Source organism: Suncus etruscus, chromosome 2 (assembly GCF_024139225.1).
Source record: "Suncus etruscus isolate mSunEtr1 chromosome 2, mSunEtr1.pri.cur, whole genome shotgun sequence".
In the NCBI taxonomy this organism is placed as follows: Eukaryota; Metazoa; Chordata; class Mammalia; order Eulipotyphla; family Soricidae; genus Suncus; species Suncus etruscus.
Window position 1 is genome coordinate 165,551,635 of NC_064849.1, and position 14,002 is coordinate 165,565,636.

Sequence of the window (14,002 nt, forward strand, 5' to 3'; positions counted from 1 at the left end):
GGTCTCACTCATCTATGGGTTTTAAGAAAAATGAAAGACATTCTTGCAATAATAATTTTCAGACACAAAAGAGAAAAGAGCTGGAAGTTCCAGCTCACCTCAGGAAGCTCACCACAAAAAGTGATGAGTTTAGTTAGAGAAATAACTACATTTTGAACTGTCCTAATAATGAGAATGTATGAGGGAAATGGAGAGCCTGTTTAGAGTACAGGTGGGGGTCTGGTGGGGAGGAGGGAGATTTGGGACATTGGTGATGGGAATGTTGCACTGGTGATGGGTGGTGTTCTTTACATGACTGAAACCCAAACACAATCGTGTGTAATCAAGGTGTTTAAATTAAAAAAACAAAAACAAAAACAAAAAATACAACAAAAAAACCCAAAATAGGTACTTCAAAATTCGGTAAGTATCAGAGCTGTTGCCAAGAGAGACAAGTTAAAAAAGAATAAGGGGATTAGAGATATAGTACAACAGATAAAACAATTGCCTTGTTCACAGTCCACCCAGGTTTGATCCCTGGCACCTTTTAGGATCATTTCGCACTGCCAGAAGGGATCCCTGAACACAGAACCAGAAGTAATAATATGAAATACCTTTTCTATACCAAGTGTAGCCTGAGCATCACTGAGTTCAATCTAAAAACAGTCATTTACAAATGAATGAAAATTGATTTTAATTTTTCATAATATTAAAAAAATAGGAAGCACATGTATAATGCTATTTTGGTTTTGGCTTTGATAGCACATGTACTAAAGTATTCTTTTGCCTTTATATATTTTTAGTTTTTGAAAATTTAAAATGATTCATTTTGATAGTGTACTATGTATTATTTACTCTTATTTTTGTTAACTTGTATTTGTAAGCTTAATTCTACTGTTGTGTTTCATTGATATATGATATTCTATTTTATAATTATATGAACTTTTAGCTGGAGGAAATCACACAAGGAAAAAATAATAAAGATGAATAAATTTGTATTGTATTTGACCATTAGTAAGTGGTGAACTTACCAAGGAATTATAGTGGTATGGCTGAAGGAACATGTCAGTGTGTTGAAAACAAAGAAATACGAAAGAATGCGAATGTTAACTTCAGAGAATAACTTAGTCCCTGTTCTAGTATTCTTTAAAGGTTTTGATTACTGAAGTATGAAGCATTTGTACTTGATATTGAATATATTAAATATGAATCATTTATTTTATGTAACAGTTTGTTTGGAACAGTCATTTTAATTAATGTAATAAATTATATAAAACTATATACTTGAAGTTTTTGAACAGTTTAAAGTACAACTAAGTGAAACCTCTAGCATGAGTTAATTTTATTTTCTCTTTTAAAGTCATGGCTACTTATGATTGAGCAGACGGAACAGCTTAGCAGGATAATGAAGACACATGCAGAGGACCTAAATTCTGGACCTCTACATAGACTCACCATGATGATTAAAGACAAGCAGCAGGTGAAGAAAAGTTATGTAGGTGTTCATCAGCAGATAGAGGCAGAGATGATGAAGGTTTGTTTCTTATTCTGGAATTTTCTTTAATTCGACCCAAAAATTTGATGTAATAATTTTTATTGTTTGACTTAAAACCTTTTTGGAAAATAAATAGATTTTATCTCCTGAGCATTTCCAAGGTATTCCTGATTGCCCCTACCAATTCTAGTCCTCAACAACATCTCTTTGCCAGGTCTAAATACTGAAACATCCAGCCCTGCTAGGCTGAATAGCCCTAAAGAAGTCCCAAAGTTCCAGTATGTCTAGACTCTTGTCTGGAATTAAAACCGGGACCAGAGATCGAGTAATCAAATTCAGTAGGAACTTTTTAATCAGAAGGGATGAGTGAGTATGCTGCATTGGGTTTAAGGTTTGCAATGTGATAAGAAGGAGAGAAAGGAGGAAGTGCAGATTTTTGAGATTAGCATCTGCCTATCTTGGTGACTCTCCTCTTATCCTTGTGATATTCCATACCTAGTATTTCTTTAGGGTCACTTTTATTCCTTTTTATCTCATCCTGCTTATTTCTCATGTCACTGAATCACTGTGTTGCCTTGGTCTCCTGAATAATAATTGGAGATACCCCTTACGTAGGTTTTTGTCCCTTTAATATGTATCATCTTATTTTTATTAATAGAAAATAATTTTTTATAAAATAAACTATTAATTTCTGTACTCCTGAAAAATAAAAAATAAACTGGTTATAATTCTTTTTACATTTTTTATTTACAAGATCTAGCTCTTGTAGGCATTGACATTTTATAGAGAGTTGTGTTCACAGTGTCCTTAAAGAAAAAGTTCTATGATTGGTTCTGTGGCATCAACATAAAGATCTATAAAAACTATTTCAGGTCATATTTATTTTATTTTATATTTTGATCCATACTTGATGGTATAGAGGCCTTTAGGGCACCTGGTGATGCTCAGGGGACCTTGAGCTGCTAGGGATCAAACCAAGTAAGTAGTATGGTATAACTCCCTTCCTAGAACCTTAGTTATATATGAGCACTCACTACATTGAAAACAGTGGTTGGGCTTAATAATCCAGACCAGAGTCCTACTGTTATCAGCCTGTGAGGGGTGCAGTCATTATTGAGGTGATCCATGCCCAGTAGAGTTGCAGCCTTGTATTCTTATGTGGAGGCTCTGAGATAACATGGCCCCACCCTACCTAACAGCATCCAATTTTGCTATTGGCTTAATGTTTTCTAAGGATGCCACAGCAGTAGTGTTCTATGTTTGAGTGTTTGTCCCAGTGGTGCTGGGTTGGGGATAGGAGCATCTAATTCTGGGGTTCCAACCAGGGCCTCGTGCATGTAAAACATGCTTTCAGTCTGCTATTCTTTCTCTTAAACTCCTCAGAGCTTACCCATGAATTAGACTTGTTAAATGGAGCAAAATTGCGATTACACCTGACCTTGACTAACAGCTACTATTACCAAGGTGAGCATGCCTAGCAGGTCACACAGACCCATTCCCACTTAGCAGAATTTAAGCATGGCCATGCTGATGGACAGTGTCTCTCTGCCATTCACTCTGGGCCATTAGTAGCAAGAGCAGCTTTAATGTGGGCACACCAGACAGTCTGAAGGACAAGGACACTGAACAGGAAAGATCCACAGATTCACCCGTAAGAGAGAGAGGTTGGGCAATATCGAGCAGACAAAGTGCTGTTTGTTCCTAGGCCACAGCTGCTATCACTGTACTTGGGTTGCCATCCTATAATTGGCAACAGGTAGCAGACACCCAGGTAACATTCCCCTTTCGTTTTTTTTTAATATAATTTTTATTTTGATCATAGTGGCTTACATATTGTTGACAATAACATTTTAGGTACATATTTACATAAAATCAGGGGGGATTCCCATCACCAAATTGTCCTCCCTACACCTCCGTTTTTGTCCTACCTCCCATTTCCTCTTCCCTCACCCCCAGGGCGGCTAGAATATGTGGTCCCCTCTGTATCCAACCCACTACTTAGTAGTCTTGCACCTGTTTGGTCTTGATGCCTCCCTTATCTCCCCCTCTAACTGTAGGCAGGACTAGCTAGTTCAAGTTGCGTGGTTTTGCCTGAAGAAGAGAAGCTAAATAAACTGGGGTAAGAGTCTAATACCCCAAAAATGGGTGGAATCCTTCTAGAGGCTCTCATCATCGGTTTGGGAGATGAAGGAGAAAAAGAACATTCCCCTTTCTACAGTTAGGTTGTGGTTCAGAGAAGCCCTCCCCAAACCGATACTGGCAAATTCAGACTTCACTCCTAACCCCTGATACAAAGATCAACGTTCTAGACATTCTCTTAGCAACAGTCCATGTCAGGTGTACTGTGAATTCTTCGCAATTGCCAGGCAACAGCCAATGAGAATTTCGAGCTAAAGTTTAGGCCAGCTAGATCTTGGTAGCCACTCTAGAGTATTGGTACACATATCCTTTGTTATTCAGTTGGACAAAATTTGATCATGAGAATGTTAAGAAAAACTTTCCAAAAGCCTGTGGTGGCTACCAGAAATCAGGATACTAGCCTGATCTTATGAAATGGAGTACTGGATTGTAACTCCACCCTGGATTTAGGTGTACCTACTTCCTGAGACCCCCCCCCCCCTTTCCTGGGGAGGGGGTCTTGGGAACTGGATATTAGGTGTAACCTTACCTGCAAGACCTCTCCCATTCTGGGGAGTGGTCTTGAAGGTTATATAAAAGCCTTTGATCCAGGGAATTAGGGTCTTTTGCCCTTTGGCTCTTGGCTGGCCTCCTCAGCTTCTGGTCTTTGGGCAGCATGGAGCCCAAAGGGAAGATGGCTAAAAGGAGTTAAGATGCAGGGTAGCTTAAGAATGGCTGAGTTGCTTAAAAGGTTATGAATAAAGCTGATGCTTCCTGATGCCTGGCCTGTGAGGGAGTTCAATACCCGTTGCTTTCCTGGACCCCAGACCCGCCGGTTGCTGGGGGATGAAGCCACGTGGCTGGGGCCTAAGGACAAAAGCCTCCATCCATCGCCATCCTTCGCCATAATTAATTATTTAATACAACACTAGATGACTTCTCAGATATCTGAAACTCAGCACTTTACCCTTAGTTCTTGCAAAGAAACACAAATATTTAAAAATAACAAAACAAAGGAATTCAGCTGTTTCAACAGATGGTTGTCAGAATTTCAGGAAAGTAAGTTGTCAAGTTCACAGAAAAATAAGTGTTGCCTGAGGGTTACAGTAATCTTCAGATTAGTCACCTGAATGAATACATTCTTGGAATAGTTTTAATAAAATTAGTGGAATTTGTGCTTGCTTTGGCAGCACATATACTAAAATTGGAATGATACAGAGAAGATTAGCATGGTCCTACGCAAGGATGACACGCAAATTTGTGAAACATTCCATATTTAAAGAAAATTAATGGAATTTTTGTTTGTTATTTTTTTTAATGCAATATGGTGTTGAGGGCAATCAGTCCTGGTGGAGCTTTGAGGAACCATAGGAGATTATGGAAAATGAATCTGGTTTGGCCTTGTGCCAGGCAAGTACAATTCCTAGATTAATTTAGGGGAAGGTAGAAAATGGAATAATTTTGGAAATTCAAACAGACCTCTTCAATAACAGAGGTTCAGTTCTGAGTGTGTTTACTAGTGAATTGTACTAAACCCTCAAATTTCTTTGAAACTCTACTATTCTTTAAGCCCCACAAGGTCTTAGTGAACCAAGTAAAAAAAATTCCCCAACACGGCATTGTCAACACTTGACAGGTCAACCAGACTGAAACCCAACAAGAATATACTAGACCTGAAAAGAGAAATGGAAGAAAGAGGCCTATAGATATATACAGGACACTCCACCCCCAGAAGCCCGGATACACTTTCTTCTCTAATATACATGGGACATTCTCTAGGACAGACTACATCCTATCACATAAAACATACCTCCATAATATCAAGAGGATAGAAATTTTTCAGGCTACCTTCGCTGACCACAAGGCCCTGAAATTATATGTGAACCACAAAGGGACACAGAAGAAAAACTTTAATACCTGGAAGTTAAACAGCCTAATACTGAATAACCAGTGGGTCCGAGATGAAATCAAAGAGGAAATCAGAGCCTTCCTAGAAACAAATGACAATGGAGACACAAACTATCAGAACTTATGGGACACAGCAAAAGCAGTACTGAGAGGAAAATTTATAGATTTGCAAGCACACATCAGGAAAGAAGAAGGGCACACCTGAATAGCTTAATCACGCAGCTCATAGAATTAGAAAGTACTCAACAAAGGACCCAAAAATAGGGAGACAGAAGGAAATAACAAAGCTGAGAGCAGAAATCAATGAAGTGGAACCTGAAAACACAATCCAAAAAGATCAAACGAGAAGCAGAAGTTGGTTCTTTGAAAAAATAAACAAGGTTGATAGACCACTGTCAAAATTAACAAAGAAAGAGAGAGAGAGAAACTCGATAACTCATATTAGGAATGAAAAAGGAGAATCACTACTGATATGGTAGAGATCCAAGGGGGTAATCAGAAACTACTTTGAGAAACTCTACGCCACTAAAAATGAAAACCTGGAAGAGAATGAATAAATTCTTGGACTCGTATAATCTTCCACGGGTTGAAGGAAGAGGATGTAGCATATCTAAACACATCCCATACACCATACTATTGAGGAAATTAAGACAGTAATCAAATGTCTGCCCAAAAACAAAAGTCCAGGCCCAGCATTGGATTTACTAATGAATTCTTTACAAACCTTTCAAGAGGAACTTTCTTACCAATCCTGGCAAGACTCTTCATGAAATTGAAAACAACAGGAACACTTCCAAATAGCTTTATGAAGCCCAACATCACCTTGATACCTAAACCAGACAGAGATGCTACCAAAAAAGAAAATTACAAACCAATATAGCTAATCAATACAGATGCAAAGATCCTTAACAAAATCCTGTCAAATAGGATTTAATGCATAATTAAGAAAATCATCCACTACAATCAGGTAGGTTTCATCCCAGGAATGCAAGGCTGGTTTAACATCCGTAAATCTATCAACATAATACACAACATCAACAACAAGAAAAATGGAAATCACATGATCATATCAATAGACGCAGAGAGAAGCATTTGAGAAGGTCAACACCCATTCTTGATCAAAACTCAGCAAGGATGGGAATGGAAAGGAACCTTTCTCAATATAGTTAAGGCCATCTACCACAAGCCAGAGGCAAATATTGTCCTAAATGGAGAAAAACTGAAAGCCTTTCCTCTAAATTCTGGCACAAGACAAGGCTGTCCTCTCTCACCATTCCTATTCAACATAGCACTGGAAGTACTTGCTATAGCGATTAGGCAAGAATAAGATATCAAGGGAATCCAGATAGGAAAGGAAGAAGTCAAGCTCTCACTGTTTGCAGATGAACATGATACTAAACCTAGAAAACCCTAAAGTCTCTACTAAAAAGCTTCTAGAAACAATAGACTCATATAGCAAGGTGGCAGGCTACATAAATTAGCACACAAAAATCAATGCCTTTCTATACACCAATAGTAATAAGGATGAAATGGACATTAAGAAATCAACCCCATTTACAAATTAGTGCCACACAAACTGAGGATATCCTTGGAATCAAACTTGACCTAAAAATGTGAAGGACCTATACAAAGAAACCTATAAAAACTCTGCTCTCAAGAATTAAGAGAGGAAATGAGGAAATGGATAGCACATAACCTTATTCATATATTTGGACAGGATTAACAATCATTAAAATGGCAATACTTCCCATAAGCATTGTAAAGAATTTACATGCGATCCCTTCTAAAGCAGGGGTCCTCAAACTTTTTAAACAGGGGGCCAGTTCACTGTCCTTCAGATTATAGTAAAAACAAAAATTATGAACAAATTTCTATGCATGCTGCATATATCTTATTTAGAAGTGAAGAAACAAAATGGGAATAAATACGTGTCCTGTAGGCCATAGCTTGAAGACCCCTGCACTAAAGATACCCATGACATTCTTCAAAGAAGTTGATCAGGCACTTTTGAAATTTATTTGCAACAATAAACACCATAGAATAGCTAAAGCAATTATTGGGAAAAAGAATATGGGAGGAATTACTTTCCCCAACTTTAAACTGTACTACAAAGCAATAGTTACCAAAACAGCATGGTATTGGTATAAAGATAAGCCCTCAGATCAGTGGAATAGGCTTGAATACTCAGAGAATGTTCCCCAGGCATACAATCACCTAATTTTTGATAAAGGACCAAGAATTCCTAAATGGAGCATAGAAAGCCTCTTCCACAAGTGGTGTTGGCACAACTGGCTAGCCACTTGCAAAAAAATTGAACTTAGACCCCCAGCTAACATCATGTTCGAAGGTTTAAATCCAAATGGATGAAAGACCTCGATATCAGACCCGAAACCATAAGATAATATAGAACAACACATAGGTAAAACACTCCAGGACATTGAGACTAAAGGCATCTTCATAGAGGAAACTGCACTCTCCAAACAAGTGAAAGCAGAGATAACAGATGGGAATATATTAAATTAAGAAGCTTCTGCACCTCAAAAGAAATAGTGCCCAGGATACACGAGCCCCCCCACTGAGTGGGAGAGAACTATTACACCCAATACCCATCAGATAATGGGCTATATCTTCAAAATATACAAGGCACTGACAGAACATTACAAGAAAAAACTGTCTAATCCCATCAAAAAATGGGGAGAAGAAATGGACCTGACACTTTGGCCAAAGAAGAAATACAGATGGCCAAAAAGACACATGAAAAAATGCTCCACATCACTAATCATCAGGGAGATGCAAATCAAAACAACTATGAGGTACCACCTCACATCCCAGAGATTGTACACATCACAAAGAATGAGAACAAGCAGTGTTGGCGAGGATGTGGAGAGAAAGGAACTCTTATCCACTGCTGATGGAATAGCTGTCTAGTTCAAGCTTTTATGGAAAGCAATGATGGAGATTTCTCCAAAAACTGGAAAATCGAGCTCCCATATCACCCAGCTATACCACTTCCCTAGGAATATATCCTAGGAACACAAAAATACAATACAAAAATCCATTCCTTTCACGTATATTCATTGCAGTACTATTTACCATACGCAAGACTCTGGGAAACAGCCAAGATACCCTTCAACATATGAATGGCTAAAGAAACTGTGGTACATATACACAATGGAATATTATGCAGCCGTCAGGAGAGATGAAGTCATGAAATTTTCCTATACATTGATGTACATGGAATTTATTTTGCTGAGAGAAATAAGTCAGAGAGAGGGAGAGAGAGAGAGAAAGAGAGAGAGAGAGACGCAGAATGGCCTCACTCATTTCATCTCTATGGGTTTTAAGAAAAATGAAAGACATTCTTGCCATAATAACTTTCAATCATAAAAGAGAAAAGAGCTGGAAGTAACAGCTCACCTCATGAAGCTCACTGCAAACTGGGTTGTATGTAGTTAGAGAAATAACTACGTTTTGAACTATCCTAATAAAAAGAATATACGAGGGAAATAGAAAGCTTGTCTAGAGTACGGGGCGGAGGGTTGGGTGGGGAGGAGGGAGATTTGGGACATTGGTAATGGGACTGTTACACTGGTGAATGGTGGTATTCTTTACATGACTGACATCCAAATACAATCATGTATGTAATAAATTTGTTTAAATAAAAAAATTCCCAAATGATCATATACCATGATCAAATGGGATTCTTTTAGGTATTTTATATGGTCAGTATACACAAATGAATTTAGTATATATAGTACAGTGGTCCTCAAACTTTTTAAACAGGGGTCCCTTAAAGTGTTGGAAGGCCAGATGATAGTAAAAACAAAAACTTAACAGATTCTTATGCACACTGCATATATCTTACTGTGAAGTGAAGAAACAAAATGGGAACAAATACAATATGTGGCCCTCAGGCCATAATTTGAGAACCACTGTTATGTACACCATATTGGCATATGGAAAGATACAAACCAACCATATTAAGAGATCCAGAAACAGCTCTTGGGAAGATTCAGCATCTATCAAAGAAAAATCCCTTAGAAAAACAGGGATATAAATTATGTGCCTCAACGTAGTAATGTCCCATTTATAACAACATTTACAGCCTTAAATGTTGTAATTTAAATGTTTTTAAAACAATTACAGCATTAAATGTTATAATTTAGGAGCGAACATATGCAAAAAACTGAGAACTTTCTCACTGAATTTAGGCGGATAAGGCAAATTTGCCCATGTTTTCCAATATTATGATTAAAAGTTTGAAAGTCCTTACCACAGTTGTTGGACAAGTAAAAGAAGGGAAATGCATCAAAATCGGGAAAAAGCTTCTAACCCCTTGGTAGAATTTCTCGATGTATTATGTAAAAAATATATTTTATTCAATTTTCTTGTTGTGTTTTGCTTTCATGGTAGTTACTTTTGCTGTATAAGAGCTTTAAAATTTGATATATTGGCATCTGGTTTATTTTTTGCCTAAATTTTGTCCCCTTTCAAGTGGAATTGAGTCTTAACACTTCCAGATTGGTGCCTTAGAGTGAATCATCTTGTTAAGCTAATCTTATTTATTTCCCATAAGTGTAAAGCACATACCAGTTGTGCTGGAATTTGACTTCTTGAGCAATTTAATGTAAACATCTCTATTTCCTCCTCATTTTTTGACAGGTACAAAGACAGAATTAGAGAAATTAAAATCTAGCTACAGACAATTAATAAAAGAAATGAATTCTGCTAAAGAGAAATACAAAGAAGCTTTAGCTAAAGGTATGGTAAAATGATAAACTATGTATGGATTGCTTTTTTTGTTTTTTGGACCACTCTTTTGTCACTGCTTTGGATCAGTCCCTTGTGGTGTTTAAGGGACTGTGCTGTGCGAGGTAAAGTTAAGTGTAGCCTTCCCTCTGTCAAAGAAAACTTGTTTTAAACTGTTAGAGCTATTCTTCAGGTTGTTTTGTATTGTCATTGTCATCATTATATTCTTCTTCTTTACATTTTTCTTTTCTTCTTTCGTATTATTTTCTCCTCCTCCTTCCCTTTGGTGGATGGTTTCTGTATAAAATATTTCCTCCATTAACTAGAATATCTTGTGTTAATGATATTTTTCTGCTATGCAGATACTTTTAATTTTGATGTAATTCTGTATTTTTATTTTTGTTTTCTTTGACAGTGAATCAAATCACAAGAGATACACTGAAGCAAATATAATAGATTTTTCCCTATGTTTTCTGCAATGTATCTCATGGTAAAACACCATTTAGTTTTTTATTAATAGTAGGCAAAAAATTGAAAGAATGCAGTAGTTTTATTTTAAGAATATATTATTTTGGTTTAATCTATGATGTTGAAATGTGGAATTAATTTATATTTGCTTTCTGTAATCTATACACTGAGTAGTTTTAAAGTTGCATATTCTTTGTGATTTGTTTCTTATGTATAATTTAAGCTTTATACAAACTATATATGAAAATGCAACATTTTATTTTTGAAAAATTTTCTGTTTTCTAGGCCACTTTTTAAAAAAATAACATGGAAATAGATTTTCTTTTGTAAAATTATTTTGCTTCTGTAACAGGTCAATGTGACAGCATATTTTTCCACATTTACAAAATGCATGTTAGGAACTTTAATATAGAAATTATTGTTTTTATTGTTTTTTAAGGGGATGGAGGGTTCTCAAGTGGTGCTCAGGGACCCAACGATCACTTGTTTCTTGGACACTTACACTGTCGATTTAGTGCTAGGGTCACACAGTATAGTACTACTTGGACCCTGAAGTGCCAGGGAGCCCCTGAGTGATCTTGTGGTATTCTGGGACTCTCTAGGATGCTGGGGAGTCTACAGGGTTATGGGGGAATCTTTGGGGGTTCATGTTATTCTTGATAGGACCTGGTAGGATTTTTTGCTACTAATAATCTCTTAAATTTTTGTATTCAAGACCTCTTTTCACCTAATAAGTGCAGCATGGGTGAGCATTACAAAATTATTTTTGATTTATATGCATTTGCTTTTTGAGTCAGTTTGTGTCCATCCATTTGTGTTCACTGCTGCCAATTTTTTGTAACCCCGAAATGTATAGTTCAGGAACCTTTCAAGTTGTGACCTGACTTGCGTTTAGGAAGCCAGGCCTTCATTATCTATATAGACTAGACTAGAGCAATTGTTGATGGGAGTCAAGGATTGCTCGTCATTGGTTCAGATATACAAGATATTTTCTGGCATCCACAGTTTGACTTGAGAAGTCTTAGAAAGCTATTTAAAATGATCGTAATTACTCAGCTGGAGAAAACAATGCCTTATAGAAAGATAAGGCCTATAGACAAGTCTGGTAGTTAGTTTCACTTCTCATTTGATTGAGAAGAAATGGTTTTTAATGAAAAGCGCAGGATTACAACTGGAGGTTCCTCAGCAGTAGCTAACCAGAAGTTCTGACTAAAGACAAATGATTAAAACAAGATCCTTGTGATTTTGAATGGCAGTTTTTAGCAACATGAACATGCCTACAATATATAACTTTTGCAATATGAATGCAGAATAATTTTGCTAATTTTTAGGTAACATTATTTAAATATTAAATCCATTTTGTTTTGTGCTCTGTTGAGGGGTTGAGGGACTAAAATATATGTAGAGCTTTTTTTTTTTTAGGCTGACTTGGGCTAAACAGACTGTGAATAACAGTTTGTAGTTGTTGCTGATTATGTCCTAGAAAAAGTTTATTTTTAAAGTAAATATGTTCTTACAAATGAACACTTATAGGATCATCTTGTCTATCAGATGATATTTACTTTTCCTTTACAGTCTGGATGATGCTTCCTCATCCTCATCCTCCTTCTCTTTTCATCCTCCATTTCCCCTTTCTGTCTTTCCCCTCTCCCTTTTTATCTCCCCTTTCTAGCTTTTATCAGATATATTATTTTTTCCCTTCTATTGGTTTGTATGATTGTTTTCTATTTTTCACTCTGAATCTTTTTATTATTCTGTGAATTTAGATGTATTTTCTGTACAGCAGATGATTTTCTTTCCTTATCCAGTGATGCTTTTTTATTGGGGTGAGTTTTTGCCCATTGACATTGAGAGAGATTGATGCTGGCTGGGGGGGACCTATGGAATGCTGGGGAATCAAACCTGGCTCTATCCTGGATCAGCCGCTTTGCAAGGCAAATGCCCTACTGCTGTGCTATGACTCCAGCCCAAGAGTGTTCTATTTTTTTTATATTGGCGATCTTCAATTCTTGGAGGATTGATTTTAATTTAACAAATGCTTCTTATTCTTGTTTTATCTGAAAATGTTCTTATCCCTCCTTCAAGTCTAAACGATAGGTTTGCAGGGTAGTGAACTGGATTTTAGTAGGCTGCAAGAATTTTTACATTCAATATTTTCAATGTTATTTCACTCTTTCCTGGTTTGTAAGTTATCATATGGAAGGCTGGTGGTTCTTACATTGTTTGCCTTATATTTGAGGTTTTTTTTCATCCTCTCTTGATGACTTATATAGTCTGTCTTTGTTTTTTGTTTTGTTTTTGTTTTTTTTTCCCAGTTTTTATTTTTGGGCCACACCCAGTGGTGCTCATGGATTTCGCTCATGGATTACGCCTAGCTCTGCACTCAGAAATCACTCCTGGAAGGCTCCAGGGACCATATGGGATGTTGGGAATTAGACCTGGTCTGTTCCATGTTGAACATGTGCAAGGCAAATGCCCTATCTGTGCTATTTCTCTTGCCCTGTCTTTGTCTTATGATTTTACCATTTTGATTGCAATGTGTCTTAACATTTTTGTTTTATTCTGTTTTGTTTAAGCACTCTTTGGGACTCTTGTATCTGTGCAGGTACCTTTCTCAAGATTAGGAATGTTCCTGGTGATTATTTCTTCTTTTAGCCATTCTTTGCCTTTTTCTTTTTCCTCTTCTCTTAGTTTTTCTATAATTCCAAGAGTATAATTCTCTCCCATTCACTTGGGCTTCTCTCTTAACCACTTTATTATTGGTGATAATTTGGTAGTATTTTATTTTCCAGTATCCACTGTTTTCTGCACATTGAATTTTGGTGGCTAGAGTTTGCTACTGGAGTTTTAAATCCTTCAACTCTATTTGTATTTTTTTTTTTTGATACCCTGTGAGAGTTCATTTTTCAATTGGTTGAATTCTTTTTCTACTGATTGTTTTATTTTTATGCTTATTCCATAGAACATTGATTTAAGTTGCTCATTGTAGACTATTGTGGCTTTATTTGAAATGAGCTCAATGATTAATTAGGACTATGTCCCTGTCATGCCACAGCATGTGGATTGCATAGTTTTGCTCATTGTTCTAAAAAGATTTATGGGCATAGTGATGTTAGCTTTAGATTCATAATTGTCTGAAATTTGGATCATATATTTATTTTTCAGCAAAATGTTCCACTCCCTTATAATCTGTAAATTTAACAATGCTCTATGCATGTAAGATGCTATTTCAGTATTCGTACAAGTGAATATCTAATAATTCATTTCCATAGTGGGTAATCATGG

At 36.6% G+C, this 14,002-nt stretch overlaps 1 protein-coding gene and 1 non-coding gene across 2 annotated transcripts in view; both read left to right on the forward strand.

The window, feature by feature from the left end:
* The window catches only part of FER (FER tyrosine kinase), a 430,623-nt gene that overhangs the window by 90,209 nt on the left and 326,412 nt on the right, over nucleotides 1–14,002 (forward strand). The window contains exons 4-5 of the mRNA XM_049769126.1: nucleotides 1,340–1,515; nucleotides 10,164–10,261. Coding sequence (XP_049625083.1) covers nucleotides 1,340–1,515; nucleotides 10,164–10,261 — 274 coding nt within the window. The remainder of the gene's footprint in view (nucleotides 1–1,339; nucleotides 1,516–10,163; nucleotides 10,262–14,002) is intronic.
* LOC126002150 (U6 spliceosomal RNA) lies at nucleotides 4,767–4,872 on the forward strand. Its single transcript, XR_007492925.1, has one exon. It is a non-coding gene; the product is annotated as a U6 spliceosomal RNA (small nuclear RNA).